Here is a 23,509-nt window from a genome sequence, read left to right on the forward strand (position 1 = left end):
GAAAAGAGAGTTGTGTTATTTTGTATTCTTCACACACAATGTATGAAATTTTGATAAACTGGTTAGTACATTCTCATTAACTTAAAAAACCACATTGGCTTTAAGTAGAAAGAGTATAGACTTGCTACAACAAACATAAACATCATAATTAAAGCTGGGTTGCCACATAGCAATGGGATGCTGCTTAAGAGGCATAGCACATGACACTATTCAATAAAGTAGCCTGAAAGAGCCTCCAATATAATAGACCATTGGAAGAATTTTTACTACTGCCTACCAAAGACTGCTACCAATACCGCGTCACTATATTATGGTTTGTGTTCTGTAGCTTTAATAGAAATTTGCTTTAAAAAGGAGGAAAAAAAAACAAACCCCACCCAAAACAATACATGTATTTGTAAAAAACAAAAAACAAAAGAAACCAAAAGACATTGAATGGTATCTTAGAGAAATTTATTGATTTTACCCATATTGAAAATAAAGGACACTGAATCTTTCCAACTCAAAACTGAAGGATGACAGCATATACAAAAGGTGACCTACATCCTACAATCTGAATCTTTTAGACAGCTCTGCCTACATGAACACAGGATTCTGTGATGATCAGTGACCAACTGATATTCTAATTAGCTCATATTAAAGAATACCTAGAGTTATGTGGTGAGGATGCAGGATATAAAATTAAAACTATCACAGTCAGAAAAGATCTGTTGCAAGGAGTATGTTGTCACAGACTCGATCACAAAAGTCTTAGTTGTTCTAATTTTATCTTACAATACATATTAGTTGTACCAAGTCTACAATATATTCACCCAAAGAAACTATGCCGTTTTAAAATTAATGAAAAAATACCAATCAAAAACCATGGCTACCAAAGAAAGGTTCCTCATGCCAAAGATATAGTCCCTAGATACCAGAATTTTATTGAGATAAATGGGAAAGTCACCAGCTATAATGTGTTCCTAGGGGCATATAATATCCACAATCTCTAAGCCATTAAATGAACTTCAGCTTAAAGAGTCTGATTAAAAAACAACTTCACAAAAACCTTAAACCTTGAAACCTAGATCAGCAATGAAAATGTGTTGCTTCATTGTCTCTAGGACTGTCTAAGAATTAAAATTGCTTAAGATGACAAGTATTAAAAAATGAAAACCAGAAGAAAAATGCATAATAGCTTCCAAATTAATGAGGAAATTTTCAAGGAAAACAAAACCCAACCAGATACAAATGTAAAGTATGAGCTCTGAATTTGTCCTGCCCAACATATACAAATACAAAGTAAGGACTACTAATGAATATATTATTTGAACTTGTGTTTTAGTGGTCTGATTGATAAAACCATATGTAAGGCCCCATAATCTTGCAAGCAAGAAGAACCAGTAATCCCAAGGGACAAATGCAATGGGATCTTTGAAAGTTTCTAGGAAGAAAGAGGGAAGGAAAGAAAAGAGAGGTAGAAAGAGAAAGAAAAGGAGAGAATGCATTTCTAGAAAGACCAATCTATAAACAATATTTAATTATATTTAATATTTAATTTTCTTCTTTAATCAAATTAAACATGTTATTATTGATATAGGTAGTAGTAGGTGAAAGTGATCAGCTTAATAACACGTTGGCTTTTAAACAATTTAGTAGAATGTATATTTATTTTAAAAATAAAAAATATATAGAGAAAAGTACTATTGCACGTCTCTCAGTTGTGTGGCATGCTAGAAGGCGGTAGTGTTTTGGATCTAGGGAGGTAGTTGAGATTAATCACAGGGAATGGAGATGAGAGTTAAGTGGTATGCAATTTTAAATTATGTAGGCTAGATTTCCATGAGAAAGTAACATTTTTTTAAAAGAAAGATTTTTGGATTGAATGTCTTAGAGATATGCCAAACTATCTATTTGGTCAAGAGAATGGTCAAATGAAGACACTTGATGATATCATAGTGGAGAAAGGCATGAGCATCGATTTCGTTAGGATGGGCCATTCCTAACTTCAGGAGGGTTTTGCCCGATGATTGGCTAGGAGGGAAACATGTATGTATGTTCACAGCTTTCTAGTGAGTCCTACACACTGACCTTCAAACTGACAAATACTACTATCACAAATGTGAAGTTAGGAATACACAAAAAAATGATAACAAAAATGGGTGGAAGAATTTAAAGAAATGAGAAGGGATAAAGTGGCTTGCCCCCAGGTCTGATGACCTGAAACTACATGAAAGGAGATATTCAAGTGACACAAATTGTCTTCTGACTTCCCTATATGGGCAGTAGCATGCACATAGTAAGTATTATCAGAATATTCCTTTACTAGTTTTGCTATTTAAAAGATTCATGCCAAGCATTTGCATAAATTATAGATAAAATTCTACAAAAAGTATAAAGAGACCAGTCTAAAATTCTCTCAAAATTTCAGTAGTTATTTCCAAGTGACAGTGATGGCAGGGATTATATTAAATTATCCTCTATACATAAGGGCACATAGCTAGGGAATCTATGAAGTTGAGACTCTGAGGTTAGGAATAGCCAAGATAAAATACACAAAAAATAAATCTGGAGAAGAAAATAAAGATTCTGTTTGGGAATAGTTTACAAAGTGTTTGACTGAAGAAAAGCTCCTGGGTGAGATTAGTCAAATCACCAAAGACAAGATGGAAATATTTGCTTGAACTGTGAATACTTTTGGATGAAAGATGTGATATTTTCCTATCTCTTACTGTGACAGATCCCATAGGACAACAGAAAGAGACACAACAAGTCCAGTGCTGTCTGAGCTAGGAAGAAAAGCATCAATAATAGGGAAGAAGACAAATTTCTTATGAAATTCCTTTAAAGAAAGATTTTAAAAGTGGTTAACCTGCCTTAAAAGATGGATGTCCCCTAAGAGAAAAATGTGAGAACAAATTTAAAATGAGCAGTTTAAGCAGAGGAAAGACATAACCGGATATGCAACACAATAAATACAACCAAAAGCCTGGGACAGTTATAACTCAAGACAAGACTATATCAAGAGCTGTAGGTGGGGAGCAAGCTTGCAATCATCCCAGGAGAAATGGTCTTCTAAAATGTTATGGTTAATATTAAAAATGGCAGCACCCAATCTGGCTTGTTGTTATTTTGCTACTATGTTCACGACTAGACAAGGCCTGACGCCACAAGGTGAGGCGTGTTCTCACTTGCTGCCATGGCTCAGGCTGGCCAGAAGCATTGGCCCTGTCACCCACGAGATGGCTCTGCTAATCTCCCACACTGTCTCCATAATGCTTGCCGGAGCCCAGACCATCTTGCCATCCACGCGGTACCCAGTAGAAACGAGACTCTAATGTTTAAAGATTATCCAATGGCTTTATGTATTTGATAATGTTCAATTATCAATTTTCCCACACAATTAGAGTTGTTTCCCAATACCTAACCTTATGACATGAATCGTTAACCAGGACTGTCCTGGACCCATGTGTGGTTCTCTATGGCTCCTACATCTCCCCTCCTCCTCCTCCTCCTCCTCCTCCTCCTCCTCCTCCTCCTCCTCCTCCTCCTCCTCCTATCTCCTCTTTTCCTTCTCCTCTTCCTCTCCTCACTCATCCTACCTCTCATACAGCCCAATCACGGACTTTTATACAAATGTAGTGGGAAGATATCCCGCTAGCTATACTAAAACATTAATAACAAATTTGGATTCAAAATCATCCAAAGTATGTGTGCCAGATAAATTTGTATAGAGATTTACTGGGATTGCTGTGCACCCAACTTGACAAGCATATGGCATTCTATTGTAGCATTAGATCCCAAACCACCTGTGCCCTGGGAGACAATGTGAGAATCTTAAGTGTTAACGTAGACGTAACCTTTGTCATTCCTCTCTCAAGAAAACTAGTGAACAAAGAGTTCATAGGGAAACAAAAGGCTACATGTACACTGCACATATCCCCTTTTTTATTATAAACTCAGCTTGCCACCCTTCTAAGAGACCATGTGGTAGATAAAACACAGTGATTTGCATTCTCGACAGAGGACAGAAATGATCCTGACCATGCTAAGGCTTTACTGTAAAACCTCCCCAGCCTCCTTTGGCCAGGCTCTTTAATCATGTTATGAGTAGAAATCTACAAGGCCTTCCTTGGGAAAGTGATTTGAAAACTGTTGCAAAAATATGCTCCCTTCACACCACACACGGTTTCCATAATTACTAAAAAATATAAGATGAGACATTACAAGCTTGCTTTTATTTCTACATTCTACCTGATGGAAAGGTGAAAAATAATTCACCGTATCTGTAATTTCAATGAGTAGTGTTATTGTGATGTGTGGTGCTGTCATGCCTCGTAGATGCTTAAGCTAGAAACCTTCTACCAACCCATGAGTCAACTGCCATACAAATGAAAAACAATGCTCAAAAGGCAGTGCATCATTAGGCAAACAAAACAAAATAAAACAAAAAAGCAAAATGTACTAATGTAAATGCCGTATAACCAATTTGGCTAAAGAAACCCCATAAGGCAATGTCTAAATGAAACTTAAGCCCCTATGCCACTAATCAGAAAGAAGACAATGTTGTACACTTTCTCCATAACTATTCAATATAATACTTAGCATCCTTGATAGAGCAATAAGACAACTAGAGAAGATAAACAGAATGCAAACATAAAGAGAAGATGTCAAAATACCTTTATTTGCTGAAGAAACGATAGTGTATATATTTGTGACCTTAAGAATTCCTCCAGTTAACTATTACAGCTAATAAACACTTTCAGCAGAGCATGTAGATATAAAATTAACTCACAAAATCACTAGATTTCCCTATATTCAAATAATAAAAAGAATGATAAAAGTCAGAAAAACAACATCTTCCACATAGCCTCAGATAATATAAAATTTCTTGGGGTAACCTTAACAAAGCAAGTGAAAGACTTGTACGATAAAAACTTCCAGACACTGAAGAAAGAAAATGAAGAGAATGTCAGAAAAATGGTAAGATTTTCCATGTTCATGTACTGGTAGGATGAGTAGACTCAAAGTGACTGTCCTACAAAAAGCAATCTACAGATTCAATGCAATCCTCATCACAATTCTAACACATTTTTTCACAGAACTTGAAAGGACAATTTTCAGCTTCGTATGGAAACATGAAAAAAAATAGGATAGCTGTAACTATCCCAAATAATGAAATAACTGCCAGAGATATCACCAGTCCTAAATTCAGGATGTGTTACAGAGAAAAAGTAATAAAAAGTACAAAGTATTTCTATGAAGCCACATACTTTAATAGGACCGAATTGAAGACCTGGAGAAAAACCCATACCCTATGGGCACCTGATTTTTGATAAAGTGACCAGATTCTTAGCCATTAAGGAAATACAAATCAAAACTACTTTGAGATTTTGTCTCACCCATGAGAATTGCCTAATCAGTAAAACAAATTATAGTTCATGTTGAGAATAACATGGAGTACGAGAAACATTCATACATTGCTTGTAGGACTACAACTGTACAACTACTCTGGAAATCAGTGTGGTAGTCTCTCAACAAGATGGGATTTGATTTACCTCAAAATCAAGCTATATCACTCTTGGCCATATGCCTAAATGCTGTGAAATTCTACCACAGAGACACTTGTTCAACTATGTTCATTGCTGTTCTATTCGTAAAGCTTAGAAATGGGACTCTATGTAGACGTCCTGCAACAGATGAGTGAATAAAGAAAGTGTGATACATTTGCACAGTAGAATATTAATATGCTATTGAAAAGAATGAAATAATGAAATTTGCTGGTAAATTGACAGAACTAGAAAAAAATCATCCTCATTTGAGTCAACTTGGAAAAGTGAATATGGTGTTTACTTCTATGTAGATATAATCTCTTAAATCAATGATAATCATCTATAATCTCTACAAGCACAGAAGTTAGCTATAGAGGGGGAAATTAGGACTGGGAGAGGACAAATATATCTCTATAGGAAAGAGAAACAGAATGGATGATTATGAGCGGATAAGGGATGGAATTATATGATCAAATGAGAATGGATGAATGAATGAATGAGGGGGTTAATTTGGTGAGAGACAGCTAAAATTGAGGGGGGCATTTGAGAGGCATTATGAAAATCTCACACTGTAGAAGTATATATGAAAGTGATGTAAATGAAATTGGCAAATACTAGAGGAAATTGAGTACCTACTTTAGATTTCTTGTCACCAAATGAAGCTTTCAATACCAGAAAGGGGTTATGTTTGTTTGAGTTGTTTGCAAAATCGGCTCTATGAGAATTCCCTATCAATACAGTCTATAACACAGAAAAATATAGCTTGCTTTCTACAAACTGTTAGCAAAACTCCATTGTGGAAGACAACATTTATGTAAGTCATTAAACGTGGAAAATTGAGCTTGTGGCTACATAGAAACTTCAGCCCTCCTGAATAGTGTTCATGGTCCTGGAAATTTCTCTTCATAAAACCACAGGAGAAGAGGAAATACAACCTAGCCTTACACCCTTTGATCTACAATAATGTCCTGATTACAAGATATACTAGTGTAATGGTGGTAACAGGCTGTTTGCCTTGATATCTAGTTTATTGAATTGTCTATATATTTTGCATATTAATCTTCTATAGGTGCACATTAGTCTTCTATAGGATATATAATTGATAAAAACAAAACCACCTTTTCCATTTTACAGCTTGACATTTTGTGTGGTCAAAGTCAGGTTATGACTGAAAGCCAACTCTATGAGATCAAACCCATTCCTGACACTAGAGGACCAAGAACCTGCAACTAGACAGCCCAGAAATCTAAGAGAAAACCAAGTGACTGTTATTAGTTAACATTAAGCCAATATCCATGAAATAAGAAGATAAAAGCTAGACTGTAAGTTTCCTAGAAAGAGAGTTTCAGTGGACAATAATAGTGAGAGGGAAACTATAGGTCTCTGGCTAAAGATAAGGTATTCAAATTCAAGAAGAGTAATAGTTGTAATTTGTAAGGAAATTATGTATTCTCTCTCTCTCTCTCTCTCTCTCTCTCTCTCTCTCTCTCTCTATCTCCTTCTCACACACACACACACACACACGCATACACACATGCATACATATATACAGATTGGACTATATCTAAGGACAATTGGAGCCTTGGCAAAATGTATAGCATAAAATTCATAAAACAAGGCCAAACTAATTCCATAGACTTAGGAAAGAACTAGCAACTATGTAACTACAAATTTAAAATCTATAAGAAACCTTACTGAGATATGCACCACATGAGTGACACTAAATAGAACAAAGAGACATAATTGAAAAAGAAGAAAAAAGAAGAAAGTGCTACATATTTCCTAGAGAACTGAGAAATAATATATCTCAAAGGAAAAACAAATGATGATGTGGAAGTCAGGAAGTGCATGCTGATAAAGGCCTGATATGGATGTCTCCTCAGAGGCCTTCAAGAGTCTGACATATTCAGAGGCAGATGCTCACAACTAGCCATTGAACTGATCATGAGGTTCTCAATGGAGGAGTTAGAGTGAGGACTGAAGGAGCTGAAAGGGTTTATGACACCATGAGGAGAGCAACAATACCAACCAACCACAGCTCCCAGGGTCCTAACCAGCCTGGGAGCACTTATGGAGGGATCCAGGGCTTCAGCTGAATATGTAAGAGTGGAGGGCCCTGCCGGGGACAGGTGGAAGATGAGATCCTTGACCTCATGAAGGCTGGACGCCCCAGGGGGTGGGAATTTTGAGGGTGGGGAAGTGGGAGTAGGGGGGGTAGATGGGGGTTACATCCACGGAGAAGAAGGAGGAGGGGTAAGGGGATGGGGGGGTTCCCGGGTGGGTGGGGGATGGGGTAAGGGGATAACATATGAAATGTAAATAAAATATCCAATAAAAAAAAATTTAAAAAAATCAACCAACCAAAAGAAAAAAACACTCAAAATTGCTTTTTTCTTTTTTCTTGAAAATAAATTTGTTTCATATAATAAAAAAAAATGAAAGCCTAGACTCCTCTAGAATATCAAGATGAGCTTCAATTCTCAAGAAACAAACAGATGTGGATGTAAGTTCATGCCAAAACAAAACTCAACACTTCTCCAAGGAATATACCAGACATCTGCCCAAAAAAATCTGTATGAGAGATCAAGTAAATGTACATTATATGAAAGAAAAAAAAAGTATAACCAAACAAATAGATAAAACATTCCTATGTCAATGAAATTAGCAAATGAGAATTGTTCACTATAAATAAAGCATAAGCATATTTAAGTAAAAACATATACAGTAATATTTATAAAACTAAATTTTTATATTTGTAAAATTAACATATATATATATATATATACATTAACTATAACTAGTCCCAAAGTTTTAATAAGATAAATAAAATGAGATACTAGGAATAAATACCAGAATCCTACTGGTAAACATTAAATCTTAAAAGCAATAAGCATGGTGAAAGAAAGATGAAAAGGTCATGGCTGGGAAGGGGTACTGTTATGGAAGTTGAGGGAGTGTGTGATGTGCTGGACCAGACAAGAAAGGGAGAGAAAAAGTGGGGTGAACAAAAGTATGGGAGGGAGGAAGAGAAAAAGAAGAGGGAAGAAATGCATGAGACTGAAGAAGGGGAATGACAAGGGGAGAGTGGGTAGATAAAGGAAGGAGGGGAGATAGGGATAGGACGGAAAGGAGGAAAATACCAGAGCAATAGAAATTCCATTAGAAGACAGGCATCCAGAAGATAATAGAATACCAATAAATAACAATTAACCCCAAACTGACTATCTAAACTTTAACATCCAGTATAAATATTATTCAAAATATTTATTTAGAAGTTTCATTGTTCTGGTACTTTGCTTCTTTTTTTTTTTTTTTTTTTTTTTGGTCCCCAAGGTTTTTAATAAAAATCATTCTTTTTGTACTGACTTTTAAAAAGTGCTGTCTTAAGGGCACACAACACATTCCAGAGACAAAACAAGACTGGTTGGCAAAGATGGCTGAAAAGCCAGGGTTGACAACACAGGTTCAATTCCTGGGACCCACACAACATAAATTAATTCGGTACATTACCCCATAATCTTAGGCTCACATACAACCTTGCACGAAAAATGAGACCTAACACCTTAGCTTTGTAGTTAAAAGCCACAAACAAGCTGGGCAGGGTGGGACACACATTTAATTGCAACACTAGGGAGGTGGCTTCTGAGTTCAAGGCCAGCCTTAATCTCTTAATCTACAGACAGAACAAGCAGCACCATCTCAAAAAAAAACAAAAACTCCCCCACAATTCTAACTAACTAATACACTGACTTCTGTGAAAAGAATGTTTCACATACTTCTAATTACCCACGTTCCCAGAACAGAAGTTCTCAGATTAATTCCCTAGATCCAAAAATTCCACCCATGGGGCAGACAACAAAAAGGAAAACCGAAACCTGGAGGCAGTACTGCAACTTTATTTGACATTCAGCAGGTTAGTTCTCATCCACATTGACCGTCTGTAGATTTTTGAATGTGGTAACAGGCACGTAAGTTACCAAGGTGTAGAGCTTGTTTGGTGAATCCTCATCTTCATTACGTTTTCTGGACAAACGTACTCTGATGCGATATGGAACATTCCTTATTCCCTTGGCCCAGACGGCTTTATTGAGCCTGGTGTCAATGCGCACATCTGGAGTCCCCATTTCCTTCATGGCAAACTTTCGAATTTCTTTGAGTGCCCGAGGAGCACGCTTCTTGAAGCCCACTCCATGGATGCGCTTGTGAATGTTGATGGTGTATTCTCGGGTCACCACCTCGTTGATGGCAGAACGGCCCTTCTTCTTCTCGCCACCCTTCTTTGCGGGAGCCATTCTGCCGGGCCCAAGTTGGAAAGGGGTACTTTGCTTCTTAATTATGAAAAGGTTAAGGTGAATTTCAGTCACCTCTACCACACACCTACACAAACACACATTTTCTTTGGAAGTGTTTTATTGAGGAAAAGTTTAAACACATACAATTTGAAAATAATAAAGGAAATTTTATACAAGTAATTATATACTAAAAGTAACATTTTACTATATACTCTATATTGTCATCTTATATATTATTCTATTTTTTGATGTTATATTATTATTGTTGTTGTTGTTGAGATAAGCGCATGAATTTAACTACTTCTGGTTACATTTTATTAACTAGGCTAGGATAGATCACTTATATTACTAGATAAAACTGGTATAGAGTGAAAAGATCTATTTGATTAATAAAATACAGCTAATTAGTACATGAATTTGTTTAAAATATAACATATTGTCAAAATCCACCAAAATTTCTTCAGGATCTTTCTCATGTAATCCTTACCTCTACCCACTTCTAAAATACATGACTGTCTTTTAAAAGCCTTTACTACCAGCCATATATCCTAACATCCTCAGTACTATTATGTAAAACTCTTTGATTTATCCTGACACCTATGTAACCCTTGTTCTCCACCTAACACATAGTTAAAATTGACATAATTTCTAAATTCTTCGTACTGTCTATTTATGAAATATTGTCATCAACTGAGAAAATGTATTGCTTTACCCACTTCCTTTTGTTCTATGACTATAGAAGCTCTGTGACAAGTACCACAATGTAGCTACCTACTTAGGTCAATAGGAATCCATGTTTTCTGGTTGTGGTCCTTTCATTGCCTATGAATGAATTTTAATTGATTTAATTTGGATCAAGATATCTGCTTTGTTTCCACAGATTGTTTATTAGATAATTTGAGTACATAGGTCATATGATGTAGAATCTAATAACAAAACATTTAAATACTTTCAAGGACTATGGTGCACTATAACTGGATACAGTATATCATAGGAAACAAAATTCAATAGATAAGGATATGCTTCTTATTAATACACTGTTCTATCATGTTTTGAAGCTTTCCAGAAATATGCAATGCAGTCACTAGAATGTTATAGATGGAGTAATCAAAGGGTTAAAATAGTATCAAAAAAAGGAACTTCCATGAGTCTGAGTATATTCAAAAATAGAAATAAGAAAACAACTTAGTCTCTAACTATTTATTTAGGAAGAAACAAGGCAGCAACAAATAAATAATCCATTAATAATAAATACCAAAAGTCAGATTAGATTCACAAGCATCAGGATTCTACTGTTCATTTTTAGAGAGGCCATGTAGAATACAACTGAACATTCCCTCTGCAGATGAGTTGTGCTTCTTCCACAATGAGCAGTTCTCCCCTCCTGAGGAAAGATGGTCCCATGACAAGTATGTTGTCTCTGCTTTGAGAACAACTGATAGACACACAATTTATCACAGCAAATGCCTACAGGTGGTAGTTATCGCCTTTCACTGTAGTGCCTCTATTGGACAAGGAGGCAGTCATGTATATTGTCTTTTTCAGAGTTCTTGCAGGAAAAGAATAAGAGATTTTTGGCTGATAGCATCCAACGTGGGATAGCCATTCTCCTATTTCACAATAAATTTAAACATTCAAGTCAAAGTTCCATTTTCCTATGAATGAAATATTCTCAAACATAACAGCAATATTTATGAAGGCAAGTGGATCTTTACTAAGCATGGAATTGTTTCTCTACTAAGAGGAGCCCTGAAAGTTTGTACTTCATTCAAGTTTTTGATGATGTTTTGTGCTTTTTTTTCCTTCAAAATGACCAACAAGTAACCAAGCAAGGGGAGCCTCTCATGACTATCCTTTATAAACTATCTATGTGGTATAGACAATGAAGAGGCAAGAAGCTTATTTCTTCCAGCTTTCTGAATCTTAGAGCTTGCAGAAATATTTTATTCTTCTCTGAACTTTGGCAATATAGACCAAGGTTTACTCTTAAATAGATGTCTCAATGCTGCTAGTAATACAGTAAGATGTTTCGCTCTATAGTGGTATGGCAGTCCCTGAGAGATTCTCCTAGAAATGGACTAATATAGATACAGATAGTCACATTCAACCATCAGACTGAGCCCGAGTACAACAATGGAAAAGCTGGGGGAAGGACTGAAGGAGCTAAAGGGGATTGCAACCCGATAGAAAGAAAAATGTCAACTAAATAACCCATTTTGGCTCTTACTTCAGTCATTTCCTCCAAATTCCCTTGTCAGTAGTAAAGATTAGACTTTGAGGCCCCTGTGACTGGATTTTCTTTTAGATATTTTCTGATTTTGATGGAGAAAATATGATTTTCAAATATAAACAAGAGTTTTGGTATGAATAGTAAAATTAATCTGTTCAATATTATGTACAGGTCTTAAATTTGAATGTCAGAGCAGCAGCAACATACACATGAGTCTGTTGCGATTATAGACAAGCATTTTGCCTAGTGGGTAAAATAAACACTGATGACTTTTAAAATTTTCAAACATTCTTTATTGTAACCTTAAGATCTAAAGGCAGTTTGCTTTTTGTAAAGTGGAAAAGAAAAGCATGAAATGAATTCTACTGTAGAGCCAAAATCCTTTGGTAGAGGCATAATGTTTTTTCAAACAAGGACACAGAAGCATGCTTATATTTCAACATTCTAATAGTACATTGTCAGAAAAGAAACACGGCTATTGGTAGACTTTTATTTTGTCTGAACCCTGAGATATTTAATTTAATTTTGCATTTCAAAGCACTCACATATTTCAATACCTGTGGTGGTGTTCAGGGACTGCCATAGTAATAGGTGATACATTTGTTTACTATTATTAGATAGATTACTGGCTGTGGAATTTCAAATTCCACATGATAACTTGATTTCTTCATGGCTTTTTTTTGCCTTTTGAAAAACATGATAGAAAATTTAAAGGTATATATAGGAATTTATTAGACCCATAAATATACTAGCTGCTTTGCACTCCACTACACATTCTTGGTGCTTTGCCATTGTCTCTCCTTGTGCCAATCTATTCTTCTATTGTATTTGATAATGTAACAAATGAAAAACACTACAAAACAAAACAAAGAAAATAAAAATGTTTAAAAATGCTTTACATACTATAGTTAATTAATTTAGAACTACTTTGTACTTTTAATAAATAGTAAAATTTTCTATATTTTCTTATAAATAGCCATTATTTAATTACCACTGTACAAAGTACTCTGGCATACCAGAAGCTTTGGAATAATAACAACTTGCTATTTAACAAGAATGTTTTTTTTCATTTCTTCTCAGTCATTAAAATTAAGATTACAGAAATATAATCTTTTCCATTAAAGGATAGTTAGTGAAATGTATTTGGGTGCTTCCACTAAAGCTCTTTTAAGTATTTCTCACAGGCCAAGTGCCATTTCTCTTTCTTCTGCTTTTATTTTTTCTGTTCAAAGGTGAAAATAATTTCCATGGCCATTTTCAAAAATATATGTTGCTAGGAGCCTAGACATGCTGGAACTTCCACTAGGGAATACTCTGTCTCAGGCACCAAGATGCCCCTCATTTCACAGCTGAGTAAAGTGCATCTCTAAGTCCTATGAAGTCTCATTTTTGATCTTGGGATGGGAGTTAAAATCCCTACTTCTTTACTTACATTTCATTTTCTACTCTGGCTTCTTCAAATAGGTTTAACTATTATAATCCTTAAAATGTGTTTCTTCAGGCTCTTCTCCATTTCCACCTGTGCGTTTATTTTAGACAGGAACAATTATGGGTCAGACTTTGACTGTGGGATAGCAACCCCATCCCTCACTCAATGCCCTATCTTTCTGCTGGAGGTAGGCTCTACAAGTATCCTCTCCCCACTGTAGGACATTTCATCTAGGGTCCCTCTCTTTGAGTCCTGAGAGTCTCTCACCTCCCAGGTCTTTGGTACATTCTGGAGGGTCCACCCAACCTCCTACTTCCGGAGGTTGCCTGTTTCCATTCTTTCTGCTGACCCTCATGGCTTCAGTCTTTTACCCCACCAAATATTAGATCACGTTCCTCTCTCCCTTGCCTCTTCCCCTTTTCCTCCCAAGTCTCTTCCTCCCTCCTTCCTTGTGGTTGCTTTCTTCTTTCTCTCAAGTGGGACTGAGGCATCCTCAATTGGGCCCTTCAGCTTGTCGACCTTTGTGAGTTCTTTGGCTGTATCTTGGGAATTCTGTACTTTTTCCCCGCTTTGTCTAACATCCACTTATTAGTGAGCACATACCATGCATGAAGAAAAAACAAAACAAAACAAAACGGTCCATCAACAGGCCCAAAGTGGGATCCAGCTCAAGGGGAAGCCCCAAGTTCTGGTACTATTATTGAGAGAGACTATGGAACACTCCCATAACGGTACCTATCATGACTGTCCTCCAAAAGACCCAACAAGCAGCTAAAATATCAGATGAAGATATTTGCACCCAACCAATGGACAGAAGTTGGTGACTCCTGAGGTTGAACTAGGGAAAATCTGGAAGAAGCTGACTAGGAGGGAGACCCTGTAGGAGGTCCAGCAGTCTCAATTAACCTGGATTCCTGAGGTCTCTCAGACACTGGATCATCAATCAGGTAGCTTAAACCAGCTGATATGAGGGCCCCAACACATATACCACAGATGACCTTTAGGTCTGGGTTCAGTCAGAGAAGATGCACCTAACGCTCAAGAGACTAGATATCCCATGGAGTTTAGAGGTCTTGTGGGGTGGGAAGGGAGTGGGAATATCCTCCCGGAGACAAGGGGGTGGGGAGGAGATATGGAATGTGGAGTAGTCGGAGGGTGGATCTAGAGGGGAGTAAAAGCTAGAGTATAATAAAAAAAAAAGGAAAAAAATTTAATAAGTGTTTTTTTTTTGTAGAAGTTTGGGGCCCTTGATGGCTGAACTCGATCAGTCAGTATTACTTCACATTATGACTCTTTTTTTCCCAAAGGCTAGAAACAGGAAGCTAGTTTAAAATACTTGAGTTACTGAATTTCTTAGAATACCTGCATTAGTTAGAGTTTTGTAAATATGACATAAGCTAGAGTCATTTGGGAAAAGGGAACTTGAGAAAAATGGAAAATGCCCCTATGAGACTGATCTGCAGACAAGCCTGTAGGATACTGTTTGATCAGTGTTTGATGATGACCTTTCTGAGGGTGATACCAACCCTGGGCATGGTGGCCCTGATTATTAAGCAACAACACAACAATCAAACAAAAATAACCAAACAAACAAAACAAAAAACAAAAGCAAACAAATAAGCAATAACAACAGGCTAAACAAGACTTGGGGAGCAGCCAGTAAGCAACATTCCTCTAAGGTTTCTGCTTCAGTTCCTGCCTTCAGGTGCCTGTCTTGAGTTCGTGTACTGACTTCCATTAGTGGCTATTTATTACATCAAAGTGTAAGATAAAATAAATTCTTTTCTCCTTGATTTGCTTTGGCTCCTGGTAGTTTATCACAGCAATAGAAATCCCTAAATAGGTCAAAACCTCAGTGGGCCATATGTCATCTCTTTTATACTTTTTAATGTTTATTATTTGCAAAATTTTCAAGATGCTTAGAGAAATTTTTGAAGCACAAATGGCATAACTTTCTCCTCTGTACCTCATTCTACTTGCATTAGCCAGTGGTAGTGGGTGATTTCAATATTCTACACTCAAGAAAGACAGCTCATGTAGACAAAGCCTAAATAGAGAAATTATAGATTTAATTTCCATTATGTACTATATCAAATTGGCCCAGCAAATGTTTATAGAACATTTCATCCAAATATAAAAGAATATACTTTCTTTTCAGTAGCTCATGAAACATTCCCTAAAACTGACCACACACTTGAGCACAGCTCATATTTTGAAGGATACGATACTATTGAAAAACTCCTGGATTCTATCTGACCACAATGGATTAAAACTGGATATCAAAAAAAAAAAAAGTATAAAACCTTGCGGAAAGTGAACAACTCATTTGTGACTGAAAACTTGATCAATATAAAATTTAAGAAGAGAAGTAAAAATGTTTTAAAATTGAATTAAAGTTAAAACACAACATAGACAATACTTAAAATAATGAAAGCAGTTCTAAAAGGAAAGTTCATAAAACTGAGTACACACACACACACACACACAGAGAGAGAGAGAGAGAGAGAGAGAAAGAGAGAGAGAGAGAGAGAGAGAGAGAGAGAGAGAGAGAGAGAGAGAGAGAAACAGAGAAAGAGACAGAGACAGTGAGAGAAAGAACATAACAGAACAACTAAAATCTCTAGAACAAAAAGAAGAAATGACCAAATGGAATAGACACCATGTAATAATGAAAGTCAGGAATGAAATAAATAAAATAAAAGCCACAAACTACAAACAACCAATTAAACAAAGAGTTGGCTACTGAAATAAATAATGACGTAATAAACTCTTAGCCAAATCAAGTAAAAGACAGAGAGATAAGATACAAATTAAGAACATTAGAGATGAAAAACAGGAAGATCATAACAGACAATAAGGAAACACAGAGAATCAGGACATACTTTAAAAATCTGTACTTTGCTCCCTTGAGCAAATAGAGAGACAAAGTGTGGGACAGAAGGAGGAGCTGTCTGGAGACCATTCCACCTGTGTATCTATCCTATGTGCAGTCACCAAAGGTAGAGGCTGATGTGCACATCAGGAAGTACATGCTCACAGGAGCCTGATATAGCTGTGTCCTTAGAGGTCTGCCAGAGTCTGACACATTCAGAGGCAGATGCTCACAACTAACCATTGAACAGATCAAGGGGTTCCCAATGGAGGGGTTAGAGAGAAGGAGCTGAAGGAGCTGAAAGGGTTTGCGGCCTCATCAGGAGAGCAACAATACCAACCAACCAGAGTTCTGAGGGTCTAAACTACCAGCCTTGGAGCACATAGGGAGGGACCCATGACTCCAGCTGTATATGTAGGGGAGGATGGCCTTGTTGGGCATAGGTAGGAGAGGAGATCCTTGGTCCCATGAAGGCTGGATGCTTAATGTGGGGGAATTCCAGGGTAGGCAGGTGGGTGTGGGTGGGTGTGGGTGGGTGTGGGCACATCCTCATAGAAGCAGGAGGAGGGGGGATGGGATAGGGGGTTCCTGGCCGGAGTGGGGAGGGGAATCAGGTAAGGGGATAACATCTAAAATGTAAATAATATGTCCAATAAAAAATAAACAAAAAAAAGAAAAGAAAAAAGTAAAGGAAAGAAAGCTAATCTACTCACTAAATAGTGGGGAAGATAATACTCTAAATAGACTTCTTTTGCTACCTGGTGAAATTTCTAGTGCCAGGAGTAGATTATTTTTACGTTAGGTGCTGACCAATGGGTCTTCATAGAAACTACCAAAGTATTTCCAAAGATATTGATTGATCTCCACAAACTGACGTTGATACTGTATTGCTGAGGACAGCACTTACATATTTTATTTAACATGAAGAAATTTATCTGGCACCTTAAACCCTACTGACTAGTATTAATGTGACTGGAACATATTCTTCACTCTATTAGAGGAGACAGGTAAACACCAACACAGCTACAAAAGCTGTGATCAACAAAGGTGACCCATCTGCATCATAAGCTGGTTGGGTAGTTGCATAAACAATGTGGGATTCAGCAACCATTCCCTGATTGAATTGTAGACTTATTCCATTATAGGGAATACAGGTGGCTAAAACCCTGAGAGGCCAAAGTCAAAACACAATATTATAAATATTATGATTCTGCTAAATGAACGTAGCAATAAACGACTCCTAATGACATTGCCTTCTGAGGTAAGTATCTTCCTCAGCTATCATCAGAAATTTTTCTGATGGAAACAATACAGAGACCCACAAGTACACCAGGCCAGAAAGTAAGAAAGTTTGAAACACTCAGTGCTAAGTGTGATATCAACATCAAATCCTGGCCTTTGGTTCTCAGAGAACAATGTGAAAGAAAAGTCAGAAATATTGTAAGATCTAGAGTTGATGGATGACACCAACAAAATTGGCTTTTACAGATCCTGTGTGAGTGATACAGAAAATGAACTCCTAGAGACTGTAGCAGCATGTGCAGGACCTACACAGGTTCAAGCCAGAGCAGCTTCTTGTACTGAGCGAGAGAATTGGAAACATTATTCCGTACCTAACTAAAAGATTATCACAAGTTGACGACCATTTGCAAAGGAAAAAAAAAAGTGATCTCTAGCAGAATTTCCCTGGGTATATAAAACATACTAAAAATTAGGCAAGAAGCACAGTACTAGATGGCCTGCATGAAACAAATTCAGTGGTACTTTTGTAGATTTTTTTTGTCTTATATTGCTTAATTTTAGCATCTTTTATCTTACTACAAATTTGATTTTGTATTATGGATTCTGATTCTGCATTTCTGTTTTAGTTTGGTTTTGTTGTATCTGTGTGTGCCTGTCTGAGTGCCCACATACTTATGTGTTGAATGCTTGTGTATACATGTGTGTCCATTGTTGGCATGTTTGGGTATGTGCGTGCGTGCCTGTGTGTGTGTGTGTGTGTGTGTGTGTGTGTGTGTTTATTTCTTGCCCTGTTTAATTGTTTTATTTTTTAAATTCTTGGTTTGTTTATTTTTCTGTTTGTTTTCTAAACATACAGTGAGAAATAAAATACTGATTGGATAAATGGAGACCTAGAGGATGTAACAGGAGATGGAAGAGACTAAGTCATGGTCAGAATATATTTTATGTGTGTTACATACAAATGTAAAAGTAATAAATATTTTTTATTAAAAAAACTATAAAAAAGAAAAATATTTATTACTTTTACATTTGTATGTAACACTCATAAAATATATTCTGATTATGACTTAGTCTCTTCCATCTCCTAAAATAAGTAAATAGCTGGCCTCCTGGCTCAGTGAAGATACAATGCCTAGAAAAATAAATAAGCACATACATACATACTAACTACATACATGCATGCATAGGAGTACTAGAGAAACAGTTCAGTTGATTAATCGATCTTTAAAAAGTAAGATAAAATACTGTGGCCAGAATGAACTTATGGAAGAAAGAGTTTATTTTATTTCTGTGTTTGTATGTGTATGTGTGCATGGCTGAGGCAAGGTTCTCAAGTCCCTAAGTATTTCCCTACTCTTGTTCTTTATATGACGAGTACAGACACACATATATTCTATGCAAACATACACAAAGTACTTTGGTGGTTAACACAAACACACATGTACATGTACACATAAAGAACTGTTTTTAAAATGGTCCAAATCTCTGTTTAAGTGCTCAGATCTAGCACTTAAGTTGTATTTTGCCTTCCTGCTTTTTGTTTCAGCATATAGTTTTGATTACATCAACCACAATTTACTCAGGAAACCTCTGGTATTGGAAACTAAAAATGATTTCAGTATAATCAGATAAATAAAAGGCTGGTATTGCATCTAGTTTGATACTGACTTGAGGATCTCTATATACTTAGAAATGGGGAAGCAGGGTTTCATAGAGAGGATAACTGGTAATATTTCATAAAGTCAACGTTGATGGTGGATGAGGCACCATGTCTGAGGTCTCGTTTTGCTCTTTCAACTACATTCCACCTTCAGGAAAAACTTGACATCAGAGAACAAACACTTCATTCACAAGACAGGATACAACACTGTGTCTGGGCATGAGTCCTACAATATCGAAACCCAAAGTTTGGCTCAGGTCCCCGAAAGTTTCGCCTGGATCTCAAAGACTTTCTGAAAGTAGATGATTTTCTGAATAAAACTGTGTCAAAGGGAACAGGGAGCAGGAACCACTGAAGGGCAGCCATGTATCGTGTGTCTCATAACCTGCAATCTCACATCTCACAATCTCCCTGCAGCACGTTTTCCAGCTTGTCTGGGAAAACCACACGTTCCGAATAGCTGATAAAGACTGAGAATTTGCATTTTTGATATTTTATAATAAAGTTGTGAAGAAGACGGAATATGAATTAAGCTTGTTAAAGAAGGACCAAGTGGCTAGACTGAATGAAGGAGGACTGAGATTGACAGGAAGTGGTGTTAGGAGACAAAAATTAATTGCTTGCAGTACAGTGAAGTAGAACATTTATGTTTTAATTCCACAAACAGTAAGAAAGTTCATGGAGCTAGATTGCTCTGTTAGCTTGAAGTCAATTACTACTAAAAAGAAAAATGAGGACAGGCCTTGATGTGCCAGTGACTCCAGGCCTAATGTATATAGACTGTAAACACCCACACCATGGAGTCAACCGGAAAAATGGCTCAGAGACTGATCCTGTTCAAAGTATCTGAAAATCAGAGTATGCCATTGCTTTGTGCTCTTTACAGATTTCCTTGGAAGCTGATTTTAGACTAGAAGCAGTGCTTGTTTCCTACTGAGTTTCCCCAGAAGTCACAGACTGCATCTGCTACTGGTGAGTGTCCAAGATCATCAGACTGACCATGATTTACAGTGTTATTGTTATTAATGTCTTAAAAATGAGTTCTAAGTTTGCTTCAAATTCCCATACAGCTGAGGAAGAGTTTAATTTCAGACTCTCCTGGCTTCATCTCTGGAGAGCTGGTATTGTGCACTGAGACCGAGTACGCAACTTCAAGCTTGCTACACAAGCACATTAGCAACTGAGGTAGACACCTAGCCCCATTTACCAGAATTTTAGAGCATTTTCTTAATTCCATTACTGAACATGGGTTTCTTTACACACACTGTTCCTATGGCTTTTTTCTATTCCTTCAAATTTTAGATCCAAGGCTCAAATCTAAGACTGCACATACAATCTATGCCCATTCTTAAGTTCTTTAATCAAGCTTGTGTTTGATTTGATTCAAACATTAAATTAAGTACATAAATACACAGTGAGGTCTGTCAGACATCTCACTTGAATAATTGACTTTTATATCAATAACTATCCAATCTTTTTGTGTGATCTGTTTTTTTTTCCATAGCCCTTTTTACCCTTCCCCTCACATCTCTAATCTAAGACTTGTGTTTTCAGTCCCTCTTGCACTTACATGTGATTTGTCAGTGACAATGGCAAATTAAGCACATTCCAAATATGACCCTTATTGTATGACACTGAACAGCCAACACAACATGTTAGGGCACAAGTACTTATTTCCAAATGACTACAATTTTTAAAGTATCATTTACTTGAAACAAATTAAAGTATGCTATTCTATACAACAAACATTTGCATAGATTTCCAGGACACATGAAAAGAAATGTCAGTGTGGTTGTAAATCCACAAGACACTAGGGCACCCCTCCATACTCATAACCTCATGTTTCTTTTATAAGCATAGGCTTGCAAGCCAATCATACAGTATAAATCCTCAAAGCAGCCTCTGCTTGATCAAAGAGTAGATAAATATTACACATGCTTAAGTATGGAATATAGTAATAGCACAAGAAACAACATTTTATGTCAACTGAAGTTAAATTTATGCTAAATAAAATTTTTATATGTTTATTTTGATTAATATTCTAAACCACTAAAAATGTGCTTCTCATAAATTATACTTTCAAAAAAATCCATTTTTTTGACTCATTTTATTGTTAAGGATGTCCTTCAATTCCCAACTACATGGGTATTAGAATTACAACTAGAACTCAAAAAAAGTAGGAGATTTCTATAATGACAGTAACAGTAATTAAACCTCTGATATGATTTAAAGTTCTAAATTGCTAATCTTATGACTTTCTAAAACTCATGTTTGCCTGATGATTGATATTTTCAACTAAAATCAATAATTTCCTATGCTTTAAAATGTTACTTTGCAATAGTTTATGATGAATAAATTGTTGCTAATTTATTGGATTAATCAGGTCGTAGCTTATAAATAAATGATAGTGTACTAATGAGTACAAAAACAAAAATTTGAACCTTGCTGAAATTAATATAATATCCAGTCCACTGTGATATCATCAGAAAAGCAAAATTGGTGACAGTAACACCATGAGTCTTACCATTCACTTGGAAGATGTGTGTCTGACGGACATTTTCATAGCCATCTGCATAGCAAGTGTAATTTCCCATGTGAATTGTGGTAACCTTGGTGATATACAAGGACCCATCATCGCCAAAATCCTACAGAAAGGAAATAAATCAGAGTTGGCTACTTGAGAAGTCTTTTCTTTTCAGGAGCAAGATAAGTATATTAAACATTTTTAAGGAATCTAAATTGTCAATGTAAATTTAACAGACATTGACCTATCTTACTATTTATTTAACATATACTTCCGTTTAAAAGTGGGTGCTCACTGATGAATATAATTATTCCATGTTGATTTGAAATATATAAATTAACAGATTGCTAGTATAATATAATTTATACTTTGAATTTTTGATGAATAAAGCTTTCACTGATAAATATAAGTATTCCATGTTAATTTGAAATATATAAATTAACAGTTTGCTAGTATCATTTTTCTTTGAATTTTAGATGAAAAAAGTTCTACCAAGAATTTTTCTTATAATTAATAAAACTAAATTGCTAATTCCATCTTATAATTATCCACTATTTTATATAATTTAGAAATATAAATATCAAAAAGCTATTAAATCAGTATGTTCTCAATGAAAGTAGTTATAGCCATATCCTGAAATGGGATGTTTTGTTGTATTTCAATTTGTTTGAGGGATAATGGAGATTAAATCATAAACGTGCTTATGCTAACCACGAACTCAAACACCATATTAAACATTCAGCCAGGATTTAACATTAAAGGTCATAATATATGGACCATTTGAATAAATATCCATACTACTTGATATTTGGTAGAACAAATGCATAGCCATACCCGGGGAAATGTTTTAAAGACTCACCTCTGTTTATCACAAGTGAAGTCAAGCCTTAGCCTTAGAAATGCAAGGTACAAAACAGAAAATCTCCTCTCTATAAATCAATGTGTGTGACAGGGAAAATTGTCAAATCTAGTTTTCATTTCTTCGGAAAACTTGCTTTTATGATCTGCAGACTCTTTGTTAAAACACAACTGCTGATCTCTGGAAAAATGCCTGTTTGTGGGCATATTTGACTTCACTTCCTTCTCTCACCTTCACAATTCTATGAAAACTTTTGAATCAACAGTTTATACTGTACTCCTTGTGAACCTCACCATTTTTACAGATTGGAAGAGGATCTATCAAGGATCAGTCTACAGTCATAAAAATATTATGTTTCATGGCTGTGCTTCAATCAAACAACTCATAGGGGTCACTCTGTAGATTTTTTTTTTTTTACCAATGCATTTTCTTGAACTACTAGTACTAGTTTGAGAACTCAATAGTCTGAAAAACTATTTTCAAAGTTATAAAGGGGGATGGGTTAGGCCCATACCAATTGAAACTTGAGTTTTGACAAAATAGTCAGAATTACACACTGGATTTAAAAAGGCATCTTCAATGAATGGAGCATGTCAAAGTTGATGGGTACATGTTGAAGAATGCAAATAGATCCATATTATCACATTGCAAAAAACACAACTCCAAATAGATCAATAACATCAATACAAAATCTAATAAAAGAGAAACTGAGGAAGATTAGCCTTGACACAAATGTCAGAGGTCTTTTGAACAGAGCACTTGTAGCACAGACTCTAAGAACAGAAATTAATAAGTTGGAACTCATTTGAGTTTTGAAGACCTCTCTTTACTTCTAATTGAATTACAGGAAGAGAACAGACTCCTCTCTGC

The 23,509-nt window shown here is 36.0% G+C and overlaps 2 protein-coding genes across 4 annotated transcripts in view; both read right to left on the minus strand.

Annotated features, from left to right (window-relative positions):
* Nucleotides 1–23,509, minus strand: part of Fstl5 (follistatin like 5) — a 527,925-nt gene that overhangs the window by 138,319 nt on the left and 366,097 nt on the right. For all 3 annotated transcript variants that reach the window (XM_028754928.1, XM_028754930.1, XM_028754929.1), the window contains exon 7: nucleotides 21,781–21,901. In XM_028754928.1, the coding sequence (XP_028610761.1) occupies nucleotides 21,781–21,901 (121 nt within the window). The remainder of the gene's footprint in view (nucleotides 1–21,780; nucleotides 21,902–23,509) is intronic.
* Nucleotides 9,408–9,850, minus strand: LOC114610387 (60S ribosomal protein L31). The gene has a single exon (XM_028754932.1). The coding sequence runs from the start codon at nucleotides 9,821–9,823 to the stop codon at nucleotides 9,446–9,448; it is 378 nt and encodes a 125-aa protein (XP_028610765.1). The 5' UTR covers nucleotides 9,824–9,850; the 3' UTR covers nucleotides 9,408–9,445.

Source organism: Grammomys surdaster, unplaced genomic scaffold, assembly GCF_004785775.1.
Source record: "Grammomys surdaster isolate TR1022 unplaced genomic scaffold, NIH_TR_1.0 126039, whole genome shotgun sequence".
Classification (NCBI taxonomy): Eukaryota; Metazoa; Chordata; class Mammalia; order Rodentia; family Muridae; genus Grammomys; species Grammomys surdaster.